We start from the raw sequence: 24,441 nt of genomic DNA on the forward strand, positions 1-24,441 counted from the left end.
CAAGACCAAAGTATCTCATTAGTACTTACTGGAAATCATGTGTAACAAATTTACCTGACGACAATACCCATGTCATGAAAAATATCAAGGGTTTGTATTTTTTGCTCAACATTGTCTACTACATATAACAATGACATTTTTTTATGTTACAGAAACATTTCAGCCAAATTTTTGGGCATTTTTCATATGAGCTACAAAACCCACACGCAAATTTTATAGCAAGCCCTACTTTCCCCAATGGTTTACTTCTACTTGTGCAGCTACAATAGCGCAAAGGCAGCATGCGCACTGCAACCGTTCAAACAGGGAGAAGTATATAGAAGCCAGAAGTAACTGTAAGAAAGAAATAGCGACAGCTAAGAGAGAATTTACTGAAATCACCCAAAAATGCATTGAAGCACAGAAATTAGGAACCCGCGACTTCTGGAAAATCTACAACAGTGTAGTAAATAATGGGCAATCAAAAATTCCCCCACTATCCAACAATCATGAGGTTGTTTGCTCTGCAACTGAGAAGGCTAACATGCTTGCCAGACAGTTTGCCTCCAACTCCACACTGGGTCCTTCCAACCACCCTCTCCCTGACTTTCCTTTGCGGACAGACGCCACACTAGACGATGTGCATGCTATCATAAAAACCTTGACACTTCAAAAGCATGTGGACCTGATCTCATCCCGGCTGTGCTATTAAAAAAGTGCTCCGCCGAAGTAGCTCCAATCTTCTCCAAACTTTACAACAAATGCCTTAATGAATCTTGCTTTCCTGCCTGCTGGAAAACTGCTTCTGTAGTACCAGTTTTCAAGAATTCTGGCGAAAGAACTGACCCAGTAAATTATCGCCCCATTAGCCTCCTCCCACTTTTCGCCAAAATATTTGAGATCATAATTAACCAAGCTCTAGTCCACCACCTTACAGATGCTAAACTTCTGACTGACCAACAATATGGATTTAGGCAAGCCCATTCCACAGTAGACATCCTAACTGTAATCTCAGAACGTATATACCATTCACTGGACAAAGCAGGGGAGGGTAGAGCGGTAGCTCTAGATATATCTAAGGCTTTTGACAGGGTATGGCATGAAGGTTTTTTCAGGAAAATCAGATCATATGGTATCACTGGAAGAATACATAATTAAATCCTTCTTAGATAAGAGAAAAATCCAGGTTGTCCTTGACGGTCGTACATCTAAACAATATGATATAAATGTGGAAGTGCCTCAGGGGTCTATCCTTGGACCGCTGTTATTCCTAATATTCATAAATGACCTCCCTAACAAAATTGCCTGTGAGATGGGTATATATGCTGACGACACCATGCTCTATAACAGATACGTCAGGAAAACAAATGAACACATATCTAAGGAAATGGCAGAAACACTAGAGGATGACTTCCGATCTGTAGTGGAATGGGGACATAAATGGATGGTTACATTCAATGCTGCCAAGACTAAATTGCTTTCCTTCAATAATTACAAGAAACCTTCTCTACCACCAATAGCAATGGCCAAAGACTCTTTATCTGAAAGTACATCTTTTAAACTCCTTGGCCTAATGCTCACAGGAAACAGAAGTTGGAACAATTACATTGAGAGTATCGCCAGGACTGTTGCGAAGAAGGTAGGTTCTCTCTACCCTGCTAGAAAGATACTAACGCCCGAAAGTATCCTATACCTCTATAAGGCCACTATTCGCCCATGTATGGAGTATTGTTGTCATATTTGGGTTGGTGCATCTGCCACTAGTCTCTCGCTCCTAGACAAGGTTCAAAAGAGAGTCGCCAATCTGATAGGTCCTGAACTGTCAACTAAACTTCAGCCTCTGTCCCATCGACGAAATGTTGCATCCCTCTGCCTGTTCTACAAGTACATTAATGGTGAATGCTCTGACGAACTGCAAGCACTTGTGTCCTCTCGGCATAAATACCCCCGACAAACCCACCCCTTCACAGTAGAGATCCCTAGATGTAAAGAGCCTTCTACTCCAGTAGTTTCTTCCCCAGAACAGCTAGACTTTGGAATTCCCTTCCGGGTTCCTGCTTCCCCAACTGTACTGAGATGCAGAAATTCAAGTGCAATGCGAATTGACATTTTGCTACCCAACTCCCCTACACAGTACCCCTGATGCCTATGCCCCTGATAGTAGCCCCTACAACAAAGTGGCAATGTGCCTTGTTTGGGGTGAAAATGTAATAAAAAAAAGCCCATGTTGCTGTGATTATTTAAAAACCGGCAAACAAAATGGTGATGCATATGCTGAGCTAACGATAGTTGTCAAGGAGCATTTACCCTATTTGGATGAATATTTTAAATGTTAGTGATGTCTGCTCCTTCTCTATATTTTTCCTATTACAATAATCCACCTAAAGTAAGCAAACTATCAAAGAAATGCCAACATTTTTTCATCTATGGATAATTTGAATTTGGCATCATATAATTTATTTCATCATTTGCCTGTCTGAAAGTTGGTATGGCACCTTTGACGATAGGCTGCATGTTTGGCATGTTAATCATTTGCAGAGGATGTGGTATTATGGTGATTGATGATTCTACTAAACTGGAAAAGGAGGGTGCATATCACCCAGAACTCTTGAACACCAAAAGATATGCTCTCCTGAAAGCCTCAGAGGAAGAGACTGCACCTCTAAAAGACAACTCCCTCAAGAGGGCAACAAAACAACCAATGAGAAAAAGAGAGGTCACACCACCCGGAATTCTGGCACACTAAAGAGGATACTCCTCTGAAAGTACCCAAAAGGCAACTTCCAGCCAACAAGTGAACACACCCTCTCCAACTCCCAATAATCTCTCCAGGTCCAGGATGAAAACAGCAGCAGGGGTAAAAAAAAAAAATTAACCTTGATGCCAGTGTTAGTCAGCACTCCAAGAGACTGACCCACCCTATCAGATCATGTAAATATGTAGGAAGCTCCGCAGCAGCAGATAACAACCTCGATATCTTCATCTTGCTAGCGCGACCACAAAAGACCGTGCCAGTAGCAACAATGTGAGGATCTCAGTCACCCGAAGACTACGGAAACCTCTTCCACACCAAGTACGCACAGTACATGGAGGGCAACTTTCTGAAACCTTTGCCTGGTGCTTGGGAGAGCGTTTAGAAAAAGGACGCCATCCTTTATCGCATCAGACACAAAAAGGAAGGAACTGACAAGGCAATGATGATGGAGCTCGTGATGGATTTGCAGTATCTTTGCTGTAGGACTTATGCCATATGGGACGTACTACTCCCCACCTCAAAAGATGCAGAGAAGGCAGCTAGCGGGGACTGCAGGTGGAAGCATATCAAAATATAGCCTGAGTAGCTGAGTAATAGGTGGCTGACAGTCTCCACCCTTGGCATCCTGTCATATATACTGACTGAACATCTCTGAGCCATCATGAGCCAGTACAGGGACATAGAGGCAATCGTTCCTATCAAAGACCCCATCTGGATAGGACAGCTTCAACAGCATGCCAGGCCTGCTCAAGTACGAAACCTGGATCCTGTTTGTTATAGTGGAGGGTCGATGACCATACTGTTGACACATGGCCAAATCCTACCCCCTAAGAAATGGGGCACCTGCTGCAGTCACGGCACCTGAGACCACATCCATGATGTCTGAAAAAGAGGTTTTTCCAAATACAGAAGGCTGAAATACGGTGGCACAGTGAGCAAAGAAACCCGACAGAACTAGCACCTAAACAAACAACTAAATAAACACAACAAAAAGGCTCCTGAACAGGAGGCAAACAGAATCTGTCAGCCGCCTCCTCAGAATCAGGAGACGAAGCACAAAGTCATCCAAAGTTAATAATGTTGGACATCTCAAATGTCCAGTAGTTATTCAGCCACCTAAAAACAAAAGAAATTTTTAAAATAAAGAAAAATGTATCAAACAATAATTTTGTCATTGTAATTAAGGACAAAAATATAACTACAACAAATGTTTTCATTATAAAACTAATTTGTATAGCCTGAATTATCTCTCATGGGTTAATTCGACAAAAAAAAAACTACTTAAATATGACTGCCTGTTTTCTTCATACTTTGCACCTGGCTTATGATTGGCAACTTCAAATAGATACCTTATGTTAGCACTTCCCAAATTTTCAATAACACCATAAACTACTATATCCTGGAAGCATTGCTACTTGTATTCAACCAGCCATTTTAGCTGCTGTTGATTCTACAAAAATATGGTGTTACCAGTTTTTATGTTAAACTCAGCCATTCTATTTCTAATGAGAGAGAGAGAAAGCTCTGCTATTTGGCATACATCTTACTTCAAGATGTAATTTCATAGATGTGAAATTTAATCATTTCTCTTGTCGAGAAACTGTATGATATACTTCTTGAAAAAGTTATGTGTGTGACAATGTGAACACATATGCTATATCAACAGTTTGAGAAGAAAATCCAAGGAGATTATAAAAGTTGGTATATATTCTTCCAGCAAATACCAACACAATATAAGGTGGCAATTGCTGTGCAGGACAAATCTACACCAATTCAACAATTGACATTAACATAGTTGACAAACTTTTCATGCAATCATCATTTGTGGCTAGTCCTGATGACTCCTAAAAATATTGACTTAGTTACAGAGATTAGAATTTCACATGACTCAAGTAGCAGAAAAATTAGTATGTTAATCATTAAAAGAAAAACATCACAGATGAAGTGATTGCCATGGCTACTCGTGAAACATGAACAGGACAAAGCAATACTTGAAATTCTTGTATAAAGGGCCAGGAAAAGCATAAACTGAAAGAAGAAAGTGACATTATCTGTCTGTATACTTCGTTCTGGCCACTTACTTGATAAACAAGAATAGCAAAACATCTTTAGTTGACAGTTAAGTACAGATATCCATCATTCCAGGAATAATCCTCTCCCTATGAATTGTTACAAGCCATAGATGGTACTGTTTCTCCAGGATTTGTAAAGGAATATCCTTCCATATCTGTTCTCTCTTTTCATTAGAAAGTTTTTATCATGTCATTAAAAGGAACCACCTATCCATAGTAAAACAGATATTGAGTGCAGAGCTATAAAGTAAATAACCTCTTTTCCCAACAAGAAATTCAATCTCTTGCTATTTTTTTCTTTTTCTTTTATAATCTGAAATTTTGATCTTTAACCAACATCTGAAGATTTTTGTCAGTTAAAAATTGGACAAAGTTTAAAACAAATAGTTGAGAGTTGGGAGACATGGTGTGTTTTTGAAGCTTTAATTTTCTATTAGTTGTAATTTTGTCAAAATATTTTAAATAGCAAACAATTTAAAAAAATTTTCAGTCTTAAGGTTGAAGGGAGGTGAAAAAATTATAATCAGAGAAATATTAAAATCTGACATGGCCGGATATGTATGGAGAGGAAAGGATAGGACACAAGTTGTGTGTAATTAGACGAAAGCTTTTCTAGAAGAACAGGAAATGCCATGAATTAGCACAAAACTTTGCTGCTTTTTAAAACTTTTTCAACCTGAGGTCAACTGCTCTCATTCTGCATCTCATTTGGAAATCCCTTCCTGCTCCCGACATTCAGAAATTTAAATGTAATGTAAACAAACGTCTTGCTGCACAACTCCCCAATTAGTATGTCCTCTATAATGTGGCAATGTGCTTTGTTGGAGCAAGTGGTACGGGTATATAAAAATAAAAATTTAAACAGATTCATTTATGAGATTTTCATTCAAGAATAAAATTTTTTTATTAAATAAAATTTTATAAATAAACTTTTCCCGTATTTAACACTGGTGTACAAATATGCATTTTAGAGTTCTTGAACAAACAAACTTACAGAAATAAATGAGATTTTATATTCATATTAAAACTAAATTGTAGAAAATGACAAGAAAAAATTCATTTATTTCTCGATTGTTTATTGCATTTTTGGTTTACATATAAGATTGAAACTCTGTATTTATGCTGCACTATTGTTGTATCAAACAATGAGTCACCAATCTTGTAAGTCAAAAGAAATAGAACATAAAAGTTAAGATACTTATACCATGCAATATGAAGCACTTTTTCATGTGAACATTTAAAAAAAAACTTATACCATGCAATATGAAACACTTTTTCATGTGAACATTTAAAAAAAAACATATATTCCAATCAGCATTCATGAAGAACACAAAATAACTAAAGTTTTAATTTGAAATCCAAATCTGTGAAAATAATTCTATAAATCAATTTTCTATTCATGCAACATCCAAAAGCAATTCCTCCCCCACCCCCCATTTTTTTTTTAAATGGAATCAGTTACATTAAACAAATTTGAGCCCATACTTTATAGGAGGCAAAATAATTATTTAAATTTAAGTAATTTGCAATTATGCAAGTATTCTCAATTTTAATGTGGTTTAAAGCTGTGAGTATAAAATGTATTTGATGGCAAGACATGGCAAATAAATATTGAATTTTGTTTACTGTTAAAGATTTCCGAGAGATTTCAAATGAGAACAGTAAATAAAATGAAAATGAAATCTAAAATCACTTTTTAAGATTGGTATCCAACTGAAACAAAATGCATTTTAATTGAATCAATGAACAAAGTAGAAAAAAAATCTCCAAACAAACTATTGATGGAGAATGTGAATAACAATCATTGTTGTTATGTTTTAGATTTACTCAAAAAGAAATTGTTTGCAGAAATATGACTTTAAAACAAATATAGAATACAAACTGGATGCATTTTAAACTGAAATTGATGACTAACAGTAATTTTGTTGCATACAGAGTGCAAGGTTAAAAAAGTTTCAAGTGTTGAATCGTCTCATGGACGAAATCTGCTACAGACTTCTTTTTTCATTTGATCTCCTTTCAAGGAACTACCACTAATCAGTTTGGACTGTATTCTCTACATTTTTTAACAATTAAATTGAAGTTATGATTTTATTCTTTGAATTAAGATTTCAACTTAATAAGTTGTTGCAAACTGAAATATGTTGTTATTTATTAAAATAGTTATTAATATAATTCACATGGAAATAAAATTAATTTCAACGTATCACACAAATTCTGTATTTCGGAATTGTCAAGTTGCTTTCATTTTTGATGACTCATTTTGTTTCATTTTCATGTTTAACAATCATAAAAATGGTTGAATGTTACAATCTCATTCAACTACAAATAGTGACATTTTCTTGCAGAATAGGAAATTAAAAAATAAATTTTCAAATAAATTTAAAAAAACGAAGGAAGTTATAGAATAAATTAAAAAATTTTGAAGATTTGACAAAGAACCTTGAAATTTTGTAAAAACTTCGGAATTTTATTCTGGTCAATCTTAATTTAAAAAAAAAATTGTTGCGAACTAAAATACATTGATATTTATTGAAATAAAAATTTAATATAATTCACATGAAAATAAGATTAATTTTTAGGCATAAATTGTTGCACCATTTTGTCTTTTAGCAGATAAAACAAATATATTATGCAATAAGTATTTCTATTAATAAAACTTGTAAAATGACTTCCAAAAATTGTAATTAATAATGAATTAAAAAATATAAAATAACTTCGCCTGAATCTACTAAAATAATGGTGGAAAATGATTCCATTTAAAAATTCAGACAAAAATTTGTCTTAAAAGAAAAATCAAAGTAAATAAATTATAATTCAGTGAAACTTGATTTTCTTGAAGTAATTTGTAATCTATCCTTTCAGTTGGCATAGAATTTCCAATTTTACAAATTTGTAAGATTCTTTAAAAACAATACTTTAAATAAAATGATTCTATTTATATTAGGGAATATATAAGTTTAATTTTGAAACATACTTTAATATAATTGTGTTATTGTGAAGATATCTATCACTCGATAGTTGCATTAATTAATTTTACTATGAAAGTATTTAATTTCTATATAAGTGTTATTGTGATCATTTTAAAAAGACAAGTTAAATCTAATGAAAATACAAAAAATACTAATATCAAAGATAAGAAATGTTTTATTCTGAATTAAAATAGTACATTCATGCTTATAGAGAGAAATAAGTTATAAGGTTTATATGACTGGTTATTTGGGAAAATAATGAAATTCTATGTTCGTGCACACATACAAACCAGAAAGATTTCCAAAATAAAGGTTATGTGATGTAAAAGTCAACTGTAAACGTGACAAAATCAAAAAAGATTTTTTTAAAAATGACTAGTTTCAAGTTTAGGCTTCATTCTTGATGTAAAAAAAAAACTTATAAAAGTCAGAATATATCACAAATTCATTGAAGCCGATTTCATTTCAGCAGTTTTGTTTTTGTTTTTGTTTTTTACTTCAATTTTTTTCTCTTAAGAATCTTACTTTTTTCTTAAAATTAAATATTAGTAATTATTTTTTTGTTGGTACACTCCGTTTTCGCAATATGACATTATCATCTATGCAATTTTCTTCAGCTCCGATATCTTCCACGTCAACACCAGTTTCGGCAAGACTTACTTCATCACAGTCTGTCTGCTTTGTGTTCAAATCAGAGTTTTCTTCCAATTTGGAGGAAAGTAAATTATCACCATTTTTTGACATGGCGGCACTTTTGATATCAGGTTGGTTTTCATCAAGTTTTCCACCTGTGTTTGCTGCTGCTGAAATATTTTCTATCTCAGGAGAATTACGGGAATCTCCGTTTTCATTGAGTAAAGAATAGTCACTGCCATTGCCGTTTGTTGCTAAAACTTCATAACTTTCAAGGTCAGGATTAGAATCTGAAGGGACAAAATTGCTCTGAAATTGAGAAAATATTGAAAGTATTATAAACTAAAGTAGAAAACATTTTTCATCTTTTCATGCTTGAGTGAAAATAAATGAATAAAATATGAATTTGTTAAAAAAAGAAAACAAGAAAAAAACAGTTTAAGCATAAAATTGAAACATACTTTTTCACAAGATTTATCCTCATTTGGTGAAGTTTCTTCATATTTCTGTTCATTAGTATCCGGGTGTTCTTGACTTTTGTCAGGAAATTGTTCACTGTCTGTCATGTTGTGAGTGTTTCCAGAAGCTCGATCGACCACACCACTCACATGCTGCTGGACAGATTGCATAGCCTGAAGAATCCGTGTCATTTGAGTCTCGGTTTCTTCTAAGCGTTGTTGTAATTGACGCATTTCAAGTTCAGCTGGTAAAAAAAAAAAAAATATTGTCATTTTCATGCTACAACAATCGGTCATCAACTTTGAGGATTCATTTGAAATTAGTATTTAAATCGATCATTACTGGGGCTATGACAACAGCATATTCTTTTCCTTGTTTAGATTCTCAGGTATATATCTATTGATATCTTATGTTTTTATGTAGAGTGATGTGATCTTCGGTTGATTAATTGTGTCTGTGTCGGATATCTACTTGAGAGTCAAAACAATGAAAAGAATATGCTGTTGTCATAGCCGTAATCATCAGAAACCGATAAAGTCAATTATAGAAGAGGTTTTATTCTTCATTTGAATTCTCATTCGTATACTCACTTAGTCTTGATAAATGGTGACTCATGTGTAAGAGATATTTGAAGATAAAAGTTTATATAATGAAATGATTGTCAGTTGAAAGATGAAGAATTAATCTTAAAGAGGATTGAAAATGATTAATGGAACAAAGTTTGATTATTTATAGCGACAAGTACTTGTTAACATTAGATTTGAAGACGATTGTCGTATGCAGGGAAGCAGTCCATCAAAAACTTTCACCTTCAAGGAAGCACTATTCATTAAAATTCTGCCTGATGTTAAGCAAGCAAGGAAGAAAGCAAAGAAGTTTTGTTGTGTGTTAGAAGACAAATTCTTGCTGATAATCTCTAACAAGAAGCACGTTTTATGGCAATAATGACAAAACAGAAACAACTTCTGTGAGGAATGGAAGAGGTCATCACCCACTCGATGTGAAATCGATTTTGCATGTAGAGTGCTTTGAGTAGCATGTCCATCTTTGAACATATCCAACTCTTATATAGGACTAGCGAGGGGTACCCGGCGTTGCCCAGGTGTTTATCGGGGTATGTGAAAAAAACCCGAAGCGTTGACGACGCGCAGTTGGAAAATAGTAAAGTGTTAAAAAAACAAACAGGTGCGCGTTTTTGATTGACGTGACGGCGATAGGTATTCAGCAGTTACGATTTTGTGCGGGACAGTTTTGAATAAATCGGTTGGTTTGTTTTTAAAAACCTGCTCCCTGTTTATTAGGAGGAGCGAAATGAAAGCTACAGTCTGATATGACGAAGTTGACATTGAACAAACTGGCTTTCGGCCTGTGATTAGAGTCGAGTTTCGCTTTTTTTATACCGAAAACCGAATATAACACGTGCCGATGCAGGAAATGTGGAATAATTAAGGTTTGAAAGTCAATAAAATTAAATAGACAGGCGAGCTCTGTGGATAATTCTGAGGTATTACAATTTATAGATGATATAAAAAGTTTTAAGAAGTTGTGAAGCGAGCAAGCGCTTCTCTGAAAGAAGCCTTTCGTGGACATCGAGGAAAAGCGAACATACATACACACATACATTTTCGCTTTTATATATATAGATTGCATCACAAGTCCTTTATACTTCATGGAGCAATAGAATGATCCAACAATTTTAGCAACAGATTAGATATCCATCTTCCATTTAAAATCAAAAGTTTAAGTCAATCGTACGAGTTTATTAAAACAATGGATTTCCATAAAAAGAGTAATTCATTTTAACTAAGGCAAATATTTTTTTGTTTTTACTCTTTTTCACTCCAAATAAATCATGTTATCACTTGGATGTAAAAGACTACTATTTGGAACCATGTCCACTGGGGACTATGTGATGAGATGAGCAAGATGTTTGTTTACATTACACTTAAATTTCTGCATATTAATACAGTCAGGGAAGCAAGAAACAAGGAAGGAATTCCAAAGTCTAGTAGTTTGAGGAAAGAAGCTATTAGAGTAGGTTTTTCAACATCTAAGGATCTCACTGGTGGAGAGATGGGATTTGGCTGCTAGACGGGTTTGTCAGCCATATGTACTCCGAGAAGGTACAAGTGCAAAGCACAATCTATTAATGTACTCGCAAAACAGACATAGGGTTATTGTGAGGGAGTAGAGACTTTTTTGGACCTAGTTTAAGAGGGAGAGACTAGTAGTGGATGCACCAGCCCAGATGTGGAAATAATAATCCATGCAAATGGTGGCTTTGTAGAGACACAGGATACTCTCGAGTGTGAGTAATTTTGTAGCACAGTAGAGGGAACCCAACTTCTTTGCGGCAGCTTTGGCAATGTCTTCAATGTATTTGTTCCAATTTATGTTGCCTGTAAGTGTTAAACTGAAGAGTTTGGTAGATGAGCTCTCAGGGTGTTATTAGTCATGGCTATCGGTGGTTGAGAAGGCTTCTTGTAATTGTTAAAGGAAAGCAGCTTAGTCTTACTATCATCCATTTACGGCCCCATTTCACAACAGTATTGGTAATGAAAAGAGAGAAACTTGGTTTTAAAAGTAATAATCCATTTTCCCCACATTGCATCATATATTCCTGATCAGAAAAGAGAGATTTGGTGAAATGCTCTTCAATATGTTGCAATGCAGTTGTGTAATCTGCATAGATGTCAACAAATGATCTCAGAATATGATTTGGAAAATTATTTATGAAGGTCACGAAGAAGGTCGGATCATAACAGATCCTTGAGACATGCCTGCACTGATACTCTGTATGTCCTTCTGACTTCTGCCTATCAAAGAAAATCTGATAGTTGTGAAGACATTGCCTGATATTCCACAACATATCTAGCAAGTTTTTGAAACAACCTTTGTGTCAGACCCTATAAAAGTTTTTTCATATATCAATATATTATTGCTCTAGAAACAATGCCCCTATCAAGAGATTCACTGATCTTAAGTGATATTTGAGTCAGCACATCAGCAGTTGATCTTACAGGACAAAATCCATATTGCTTATCACTAAGTAGATTGTTTTTTTCTGAGGTAATTGACAACTTCTTGATTTCTTAGACTTAAACACATCTAACTCATAACAGATAAAGGCAGATGAGAAATATGTAAACAAATTCCATTTAAAAAGACAAACAAAATTACCAAAAGGAGAAACAAAATGAAAACAGCTTCTTTTTTTTTTACTAAATATCATTGAGTTTTATAAGGAAAAAAGATTTTAATTGAAGGCTGCATTATTATTATTTGAAATTATTTTAATTAAAAAATAACAGACTCATTATGTTATGTTGTTAAAATCAAGAAAATAATAAACATCAAAAACATTTTAATAATGAAATACTATCAACATTTCAAAGTCAGACTTAAAATATATAAAAGAATATTTTTTTTTGTTTTTATTTCTGTTTTAGATTATAATAAATTAATATTAACATTTAAATCGTTTATAGAATCAACATTTTTTAAATATTGATTTACAATCTTTTAAAAAATATTTTCTTGTCACAATTTTTCTTGATCCAAAATTAGTAAAATATATTTTTTATATTTAAGGTTTTTACTTGTAAACTTAAAAAGAATGTTGATATTTATGGATAAGAAACATATACGAGGTGCCTTCAATAAGATTTCAGACGTTTTTTTTGTACAGGCACTTAAAATTGCTGTAGACTCTTGAAAATTCAGTATGTTATTGCTATACATTGTGATGAGATGACTAACCAATTTTTATGATTTCAGGTTCAAATGAACAGCTACAGCAGGAATTGGATTATACTCTACTAAAGTCTGATTGTCAGAGTTGGTGAATTTCAAAAATGCAATCTGGATGTGAAAAGACTTAAAAAGGCTATGCCATAAAATTTTATTTTAAACTTGAAAAAAAAATGCCACAGATATGTATGGAATACTTCAGACTGCTTTTGGACCATCTTGCATGAATCGAGCATCAGTTTTTGAGTGAAATAGATTCAAGGAAGGCAGGGAATCTGTGAGAGGTGATGGAAGGTGTGGGAGGAATAAGGAAGTCAGAACACCAGAGCTGGTTTGCCAAATAAAGAATTTCATGGACAAGGACCGTTATGTGCTGTTGTGATGTCAGTGTGGGAACTGTACACACAATTATTTGCGAGGAACTGAAGATGCAGAAGATTTACACAAATGCACCAATCCACAACTCCATTCTTTGTCACAGACTATTTGACGAAGATGGGCTTCAAGACGGTTCTTCACCTTCCTTATCGTCCATACTGTGCTCCCTGCGACTTTTGGTTATTCCCTAAGCTCAATGAAAACCTTAGAGACTGTCGTTATGAGACAATTGAGGAGATGAAAGAGGCTGGGATGAGGGTCATTGACACGCTCACACGAGGACTTCCATGGAGCCTTCCAGAAGTTGTTGGGATAGTACAACAAGTGCATTGCAGCCGGAGGAGATTACTTCAAAGGGGACTAGAGTTTCATATGTGTATAAATAAATAAAAGTACCCATACAAAAAAACGTCTGAAAGCTTATTGAAGGCCTGCATATATTTTAGTTACATATAACTAGCTGTATTTACCCAGGTGAAGACAAATTCCAATGGGTTTGGAAGAAGAACTTAAAATATCGTCAAGTTTATAAGTTTTAAAAATAGGATTTTTAACTATTTTACTTTTAGTTTATTTCATTTTAATAAACATTTGATTAATAGTAACTAAAAATTCAGTGTGGACTTATTAAGGTTACAGACAAGTGAGAAACAAATATCTTGATGAAATATTTGTTTTACTTTTTAATAAACATTTAAATATAATTAAAATTGATTTAGAAATTTAAATTGGCAGATAATAATAATAATAATAAATGTTGTATGTACAAGCATATTAATTAATTCATAGTGGGAAAATTTGGTTAGTTTGGAAATAACAGGGGAAATCAACACAAGGTAGAAGCTAAAACATTAACCATGAGTCAGTAATGAAGGCTTTTTAAATTAAGCCTTTTTTTAGTATTAAAAATTATCTTGCATTTTAATCTAAGTTACCAACATTTCCATTATTGATAAAGCATCAAATGACTTCTTAATTGTCAAAGAAGTGCTGTGACAGTGTTGGTGAAGTGTTGCTTATGAGATGATAGTAGTGGTGGAGAAGGTTTTTAAGTGATGTTTATTACAATAATAAAGATTGACAAAACAGCAACAACACCAATATTATAATATCTAATATAACATAAAACATGTTAGTAAACATAAAAGAAATATTATTTAATATGGATTAAGATTGAGTGGTTGAACAGATGTGATTAACAATTAGTTAGCTTCCATTTCAAACTCTTCAATTCTAGAGTACAGAAAAAGTTTAAAAAAATTTTTTTTACAGCAAATTATAGCTCCAAATAAACGGTTCCTTCGAATGCATAAGAGTTGCAATTGTGCAAATAGCCAATAATTGACGGGTTGTAGTGAACATGGTAAAATATTGATTCTTTTATGTGAGATAAAGGTTTTTGGTTTAAAAGTAGAAGATGTAACTCTCGTCCAGGCAAAACATAGTATGGGGATAAAGAGAGTGACCAAGCAGATCAGCAGCTGGGAAATAAACTGTTGCCATGCAAGTTTGAAGTACCAACATGTTACAATTGTTTGGTGAACACCTTCAGCTTACCTAGATTTTGCCTATTGTATTGATTACCAAATTTTAAACTGTCAAAGAAATGTTGATATCCTGAAATCAGATTTACAAAATTTAATCATAAAAACAATTCATTCAAATTACAAATTATTTGAAATAATAATTCCAGTTAGGAAGAGTCAGTTTTTAAATAGTAATTTATAAATCTTACATGTATTTATTCAAAAGAATTCTAAACAAGAGAAATAATAATTGTTCCGATTTTGAATTCACAAAATATGTATAATTTTATAATTAAGATTATTTAGATCAGAAGAAAATGACTTCCTTATTCACAATGAATTCCAAATCTCATATAGCCAATTTCAGTGCCGAATACATTACTCCAATGTACAGTAAACTAAATATGTACAAAATTACTTGAATTCATGCTATTTTTATGTTTTTGTTTGTGATCATTTTATTTTATTTACTTATTTTTTACAAAGGAGTCACAACTTATTAAAGCCGAAAGGCCACTTGAGGATAAGAGTTAATCAGTGTTGTCTGATGATTGCTACAGGTGATAACCTGCACAACAGTGTAGCAATCATTAGTGAATATTTAAGTAATCATTTAAGTAATCATTAGTAAATGGGTATAATTTGAATATTTAAGTAATCATTAGTAAATGGGTATAATTTGAATATTTAAGTAATCATTAATGAATGGGTATAATTTGAATATTTAAGTAATCATTAGTAAATGGGTATAATTTGAATATTTAAGTAATCATTAGTAAATGGGTATAATTTGAATATTTAAGTAATCATTAGTGAATGGGTATAATTTGAATATTAAAGTAATCATTAGTAAATGGGTATAATTTGAATATTTAAGTAATCATTAGTAAATGGGTATAATTTGAATATTTAAGTAATCATTAGTAAATGGGTATAATTTGAATATTTAAGTAATCATTAATGAATGGGTATAATTTGAATATTTAAGTAATCATTAATGAATGGGTATAATTTGAATATTTAAGTAATCATTAGTAAATGGGTATAATTTGAATATTTAAGTAATCATTAGTAAATGGGTATAATTTGAATATTTAAGTAATCATTAATGAATGGGTATAATTTGAATATTTAAGTAATCATTAGTAAATGGGTATAATTTGAATATTTAAGTAATCATTAGTAAATGGGTATAATTTGAATATTTAAGTAATCATTAGTAAATGGGTATAATTTGAATATTAAAGTAATCATTAGTGAATGGGTATAATTTGAATATTAAAGTAATCATTAGTCAATGGGTATAATTTGAATATTTAAGTAATAATTAGTAAATTGGTATAATTTGAATATTTAAGTAATCATTAGTGAATGGGTATAATTCGAATATTTAAGTAATCATTAGTAAATGGGTATAATTTGAATATTAAAGTAACATTAGTGAATGGGTATAATTTGAATATTTAAGTAATCATTAGTAAATGGGTATAATTTGAATATTAAAGTAATCATTAATGAATGGGTATAATTTGAATATTTAAGTAATCATTAGTAAATGGGTATAATTTGAATAGTTAAGTAATCATTTAAGTAATCATTAGTGAATGGGTATAATTTGAATATTTAAGTAATCATTAGTAAATGGGTATAATTTAAATATTTAAGTTATCATTTAAATAATAATTAGTAAATGAGTATAATTTGAATATTTAAGTAATCATTTAAGTAATCATTAGTAAATGGGCATAATTTGAATATTAAAGTAATCATTAGTAAATGGGTATAATTTGAATATTTAAGTAATCATTAGTAAATGGGTATGATTTGAATATTAAGGTAATCATTAGTAAATGGGTATAATTTGAATAGTTAAGTAATCATTAGTGTATGGGTATAATTTGAATATTTAAGTAATCATTTTAGTAATATTTAATCATTTATTTAAGTAATCATTAGTAAATGGGTATAATTTGAATATTTAAGTAATCATTAGTAAATGGGTATAATTTGAATATTTAAGTAATCATTTAAGTAATATTTAATAATTTATTTAAGTAATCATTAGTAAATGGGTATAATTTGAATATTTAAGTAATCATTAGTAAATGGGTATAATTTGAATATTTAAGTAATCATTAGTGAATGGGTATAATTTGAATATTAAAGTAATCATTAGTAAATGGATATAATTTGAATATTTAAGTAATCATTAGTAAATGGGTATAATTTGAATATTTAAGTAATCATTAGTAAATGGGTATAATTTGAATATTTAAGTAATCATTAATGAATGGGTATAATTTGAATATTTAAGTAATCATTAGTAAATGGGTATAATTTGAATATTTAAGTAATCATTAGTAAATGGGTATAATTTGAATATTTAAGTAATCATTAATGAATGGGTATAATTTGAATATTTAAGTAATCATTAGTAAATGGGTATAATTTGAATATTTAAGTAATCATTAGTAAATGGGTATAATTTGAATATTTAAGTAATCATTAGTAAATGGGTATAATTTGAATATTAAAGTAATCATTAGTAAATGGGTATAATTTGAATATTAAAGTAATCATTAGTGAATGGGTATAATTAGAATATTAAAGTAATCATTAGTCAATGGGTATAATTTGAATATTTAAGTAATAATTAGTAAATTGGTATAATTTGAATATTTAAGTAATCATTAGTGAATGGGTATAATTCGAATATTTAAGTAATCATTAGTAAATGGGTATAATTTGAATATTAAAGTAACATTAGTGAATGGGTATAATTTGAATATTTAAGTAATCATTAGTAAATGGGTATAATTTGAATATTAAAGTAATCATTAATGAATGGGTATAATTTGAATATTTAAGTAATCATTAGTAAATGGGTATAATTTGAATAGTTAAGTAATCATTTAAGTAATCATTAGTGAATGGGTATAATTTGAATATTTAAGTAATCATTAGTAAATGGGTATAATTTAAATATTTAAGTTATCATTTAAATAATAATTAGTAAATGAGTATAATTTGAATATTTAAGTAATCATTTAAGTAATCATTAGTAAATGGGCATAATTTGAATATTAAAGTAATCATTAGTAAATGGGTATAATTTGAATATTTAAGTAATCATTAGTAAATGGGTATGATTTGAATATTAAGGTAATCATTAGTAAATGGGTATAATTTGAATAGTTAAGTAATCATTAGTGTATGGGTATAATTTGAATATTTAAGTAATCATTTTAGTAATATTTAATCATTTATTTAAGTAATCATTAGTAAATGGGTATAATTTGAATATTTAAGTAATCATTAGTAAATGGGTATAATTTGAATATTTAAGTAATCATTTAAGTAATATTTAATAATTTATTTAAGTAATCATTAGTAAATGGGTATAATTTGAATATTTAAGTAATCATTAGTGTATGGGTATAATTTGAATATTTAAGTAATCATTAGTAAATGGGTATAATTTGAATATAAAAGTAATCATTAGTAAATGGGTATAATTATAATATTAAAGCAATCATTAGTGAATGGGTATAATTTGAATATTAAAGTAATCATTAGTCAATGGGTATAATTTGAATATTTAAGTAATCATTAGTAAATGGGTATAATTTGAATATTTAAGTAATCATTAGTCAATGGGTATAATTTGAATATTAAAGTAATCATTAGTACATGGGTATAATTTGAATATTAAAGTAATCATTAGTGAATGGGTATAATTTGAGTATTTAAGTAATCATTAGTAAATGGGTATAATTTGAATATTAAAGTAATCATTAGTAAATGGGTATAATTTGTATATTAAAGTAATCATTAATGAATGGGTATAATTTGAATATTTAAGTAATCATTAGTAAATGGGTATGATTTGAATATTTAAGTAATCATTTAAGTAATCATTAGTAAATGGGTATAATTTGAATATTTGAGTAATCATTTAAGTAATCATTAGTGAATGGGTATAATTTGAATATTAAAGTAATCATTAGTGAATGGGCATAATTTGAATATTAAAGTAATCATTAGTAAATGGGTATCATTTGAATATTTAAGTAATCATTAGTAAATGGGTATAATTTGAATATTAATGTAATCATTAGTAAATGGGTATAATTTTAATAGTTAAGTAATCATTAGTAAATGGGTATAATTTGAATATTTAAGTAATCATTAGTAAATGGATATAATTTGAATATTTAAGTAATCATTAGTAAATGGGTACAATTTGAATATTTAAGTAATCATTAGTAAATGGGTATAATTTGAATATTAAAGTAATCATTAGTGAATGGGTATAATTTGAATATTTAAGTAATCATTAGTAAATTGGTATAATTTGAATATTTAAGTAATCATTAGTAAATGGGTATAATTTGAATATTTAAGTAATCATTAGTAAATGGGTATAATTTGAATATTAAAGTAATCATTAATGAATGGGTATAATTTGAATATTTAAGTAATCATTAGTAAATGGGTATAATTTGAATAGTTAAGTAATCATTTAAGTAATCATTAGTAAATGGGTATAATTTGAATATTTAATAATCATTAGTAAATGGGTATAATTTAAATATTTAAGTTATCATTTAAATAATCATTAGTAAATTAGTATAATTTGAATATTTAAGTAATCATTTAAGTAATCATTAGTAAATGGGTATAATTTGAATATTTAAGTAATCATTTAAGTAATCATTAGTGAATGGGTATAATTGGAATATTAAAGTAATCATTAGTGAATGGGCATAATTTGAATATTAAAGTAATCATTAGTAAATGGGTATAATTTGAATATTAATGTAATCATTAGTAAATGGGTATAATTTGAATAATTAAGTAATCATTAGTAAATGGGTACAATTTGAATATTTAAGTAATCATTTAAGTAATATTTAAACATTTATTTAAGTAATCATTAGTAAATGGGTATAATTTGAATATTTAAGTAATCATTAGTAAATGGGTATAATTTGAATATTTAAGTAATCATTTAAGTAATATTTAATAATTTATTTAAGTGATCATTAGTAAATGGGTATAATTTGAATATTTAAGTAATCATTAGTAAATGGGTATAATTTGAATATTTAAGTAATCATTAGTGAATGGGTATAATTTGAATATTAAAGTAATCATTAGTAAATGGATATAATTTGAATATTTAAGTAATCATTAGTAAATGGGTATAATTTGAATATTTAAGTAATCATTAGTAAATGGGTATAATTTGAATATTTAAGTAATCATTAATGAATGGGTATAATTTGAATATTTAAGTAATCATTAGTAAATGGGTATAATTTGAATATTTAAGTAATCATTAGTAAATGGGTATAATTTGAATATTTAAGTAATCATTAATGAATGGGTATAATTTGAATATTTAAGTAATCATTAGTAAATGGGTATAATTTGAATATTTAAGTAATCATTAGTAAATGGGTATAATTTGAATATTTAAGTAATCATTAGTAAATGGGTATAATTTGAATATTAAAGTAATCATTAGTGAATGGGTATAATTTGAATATTAAAGTAATCATTAGTCAATGGGTATAATTTGAATATTTAAGTAATAATTAGTAAATTGGTATAATTTGAATATTTAAGTAATCATTAGTGAATGGGTATAATTCGAATATTTAAGTAATCATTAGTAAATGGGTATAATTTGAATATTTAAGTAATCATTAGTAAATGGGTATAATTTGAATATTTAAGTAATCATTAGTAAATGGGTATAATTTGAATATTTAAGTAATCATTTAAGTAATATTTAATAATTTATTTAAGTAATCATTAGTAAATGGGTATAATTTGAATATTTAAGTAATCATTAGTAAATGGGTATAATTTGAATATTTAAGTAATCATTAGTGAATGGGTATAATTTGAATATTAAAGTAATCATTAGTAAATGGATATAATTTGAATATTTAAGTAATCATTAGTAAATGGGTATAATTTGAATATTTAAGTAATCATTAGTAAATGGGTATAATTTGAATATTTAAGTAATCATTAATGAATGGGTATAATTTGAATATTTAAGTAATCATTAGTAAATGGGTATAATTTGAATATTTAAGTAATCATTAGTAAATGGGTATAATTTGAATATTTAAGTAATCATTAATGAATGGGTATAATTTGAATATTTAAGTAATCATTAGTAAATGGGTATAATTTGAATATTTAAGTAATCATTAGTAAATGGGTATAATTTGAATATTTAAGTAATCATTAGTAAATGGGTATAATTTGAATATTAAAGTAATCATTAGTGAATGGGTATAATTTGAATATTAAAGTAATCATTAGTCAATGGGTATAATTTGAATATTTAAGTAATAATTAGTAAATTGGTAGAATTTGAATATTTAAGTAATCATTAGTGAATGGGTATAATTCGAATATTTAAGTAATCATTAGTAAATGGGTATAATTTGAATATTAAAGTAACATTAGTGAATGGGTATAATTTGAATATTTAAGTAATCATTAGTAAATGGGTATAATTTGAATATTAAAGTAATCATTATGGAATGGGTATAATTTGAATATTTAAGTAATCATTAGTAAATGGGTATAATTTGAATAGTTAAGTAATCATTTAAGTAATCATTAGTGAATGGGTATAATTTGAATATTTAAGTAATCATTAGTAAATGGGTATAATTTAAATATTTAAGTTATCATTTAAATAATAATTAGTAAATGAGTATAATTTGAATATTTAAGTAATCATTTAAGTAATCATTAGTAAATGGGCATAATTTGAATATTAAAGTAATCATTAGTAAATGGGTATAATTTGAATATTTAAGTAATCATTAGTAAATGGGTATGATTTGAATATTAAGGTAATCATTAGTAAATGGGTATAATTTGAATAGTTAAGTAATCATTAGTGTATGGGTATAATTTGAATATTTAAGTAATCATTTTAGTAATATTTAATCATTTATTTAAGTAATCATTAGTAAATGGGTATAATTTGAATATTTAAGTAATCATTAGTAAATGGGTATAATTTGAATATTTAAGTAATCATTTAAGTAATATTTAATAATTTATTTAAGTAATCATTAGTAAATGGGTATAATTTGAATATTTAAGTAATCATTAGTAAATGGGTATAATTTGAATATTTAAGTAATCATTAGTGAATGGGTATAATTTGAATATTAAAGTAATCATTAGTAAATGGATATAATTTGAATATTTAAGTAATCATTAGTAAATGGGTATAATTTGAATATTTAAGTAATCATTAGTAAATGGGTATAATTTGAATATTTAAGTAATCATTAATGAATGGGTATAATTTGAATATTTAAGTAATCATTAGTAAATGGGTATAATTTGAATATTTAAGTAATCATTAGTAAATGGGTATAATTTGAATATTTAAGTAATCATTAATGAATGGGTATAATTTGAATATTTAAGTAATCATTAGTAAATGGGTATAATTTGAATATTTAAGTAATCATTAGTAAATGGGTATAATTTGAATATTTAAGTAATCATTAGTAAATGGGTATAATTTGAATATTTAAGTAATAATTAGTAAATTGGTATAATTTGAATATTTAAGTAATCATTAGTGAATGGGTATAATTCGAATATTTAAGTAATCATTAGTAAATGGGTATAATTTGAATATTAAAGTAACATTAGTGAATGGGTATAATTTGAATATTTAAGTAATCATTAGTAAATGGGTATAATTTGAATATTAAAGTAATCATTAATGAATGGGTATAATTTGAATATTTAAGTAATCATTAGTAAATGGGTATAATTTGAATAGTTAAGTAATCATTTAAGTAATCATTAGTGAATGGGTATAATTTGAATATTTAAGTAATCATTAGTAAATGGGTATAATTTAAATATTTAAGTTATCATTTAAATAATAATTAGTAAATGAGTATAATTTGAATATTTAAGTAATCATTTAAGTAATCATTAGTAAATGGGCATAATTTGAATATTAAAGTAATCATTAGTAAATGGGTATAATTTGAATATTTAAGTAATCATTAGTAAATGGGTATGATTTGAATATTAAGGTAATCATTAGTAAATGGGTATAATTTGAATAGTTAAGTAATCATTAGTGTATGGGTATAATTTGAATATTTAAGTAATCATTTTAGTAATATTTAATCATTTATTTAAGTAATCATTAGTAAATGGGTATAATTTGAATATTTAAGTAATCATTAGTAAATGGGTATAATTTGAATATTTAAGTAATCATTTAAGTAATATTTAATAATTTATTTAAGTAATCATTAGTAAATGGGTATAATTTGAATATTTAAGTAATCATTAGTGTATGGGTATAATTTGAATATTTAAGTAATCATTAGTAAATGGGTATAATTTGAATATAAAAGTAATCATTAGTAAATGGGTATAATTATAATATTAAAGCAATCATTAGTGAATGGGTATAATTTGAATATTAAAGTAATCATTAGTCAATGGGTATAATTTGAATATTTAAGTAATCATTAGTAAATGGGTATAATTTGAATATTTAAGTAATCATTAGTCAATGGGTATAATTTGAATATTAAAGTAATCATTAGTACATGGGTATAATTTGAATATTAAAGTAATCATTAGTGAATGGGTATAATTTGAGTATTTAAGTAATCATTAGTAAATGGGTATAATTTGAATATTAAAGTAATCATTAGTAAATGGGTATAATTTGTATATTAAAGTAATCATTAATGAATGGGTATAATTTGAATATTTAAGTAATCATTAGTAAATGGGTATGATTTGAATATTTAAGTAATCATTTAAGTAATCATTAGTAAATGGGTATAATTTGAATATTTGAGTAATCATTTAAGTAATCATTAGTGAATGGGTATAATTTGAATATTAAAGTAATCATTAGTGAATGGGCATAATTTGAATATTAAAGTAATCATTAGTAAATGGGTATCATTTGAATATTTAAGTAATCATTAGTAAATGGGTATAATTTGAATATTAATGTAATCATTAGTAAATGGGTATAATTTTAATAGTTAAGTAATCATTAGTAAATGGGTATAATTTGAATATTTAAGTAATCATTAGTAAATGGATATAATTTGAATATTTAAGTAATCATTAGTAAATGGGTACAATTTGAATATTTAAGTAATCATTAGTAAATGGGTATAATTTGAATATTAAAGTAATCATTAGTGAATGGGTATAATTTGAATATTTAAGTAATCATTAGTAAATTGGTATAATTTGAATATTTAAGTAATCATTAGTAAATGGGTATAATTTGAATATTTAAGTAATCATTAGTAAATGGGTATAATTTGAATATTAAAGTAATCATTAATGAATGGGTATAATTTGAATATTTAAGTAATCATTAGTAAATGGGTATAATTTGAATAGTTAAGTAATCATTTAAGTAATCATTAGTAAATGGGTATAATTTGAATATTTAATAATCATTAGTAAATGGGTATAATTTAAATATTTAAGTTATCATTTAAATAATCATTAGTAAATTAGTATAATTTGAATATTTAAGTAATCATTTAAGTAATCATTAGTAAATGGGTATAATTTGAATATTTAAGTAATCATTTAAGTAATCATTAGTGAATGGGTATAATTGGAATATTAAAGTAATCATTAGTGAATGGGCATAATTTGAATATTAAAGTAATCATTAGTAAATGGGTATAATTTGAATATTAATGTAATCATTAGTAAATGGGTATAATTTGAATAATTAAGTAATCATTAGTAAATGGGTACAATTTGAATATTTAAGTAATCATTTAAGTAATATTTAAACATTTATTTAAGTAATCATTAGTAAATGGGTATAATTTGAATATTTAAGTAATCATTAGTAA

At 28.1% G+C, this 24,441-nt stretch overlaps 1 protein-coding gene across 2 annotated transcripts in view; it reads right to left on the reverse strand.

The window, feature by feature from the left end:
• Positions 1–7,935: 7,935 nt before the first annotated feature.
• LOC145276884 (uncharacterized) overlaps positions 7,936–24,441 on the reverse strand; it is a 61,579-nt gene continuing 45,073 nt past the window's right edge. Inside the window, exons 5-7 of one of the 2 annotated variants that reach the window (XM_080128308.1) lie at positions 14,556–14,615; positions 8,873–9,114; positions 7,936–8,720 (exon numbers count right to left, since the gene is read on the reverse strand). In XM_080128308.1, the coding sequence (XP_079984434.1) occupies positions 8,331–8,720; positions 8,873–9,114; positions 14,556–14,615 (692 nt within the window). In that variant the 3' untranslated portion in view covers positions 7,936–8,330. The remainder of the gene's footprint in view (positions 8,721–8,872; positions 9,115–14,555; positions 14,616–24,441) is intronic. The other variant, XM_080128309.1, reaches the window with a different exon arrangement.

The sequence above is a fragment of the Euprymna scolopes genome, chromosome 5 (genome assembly GCF_053919585.1).
Source record: "Euprymna scolopes isolate OS-2025 chromosome 5, ASM5391958v1, whole genome shotgun sequence".
Taxonomy (NCBI): Eukaryota; Metazoa; Mollusca; class Cephalopoda; order Sepiida; family Sepiolidae; genus Euprymna; species Euprymna scolopes.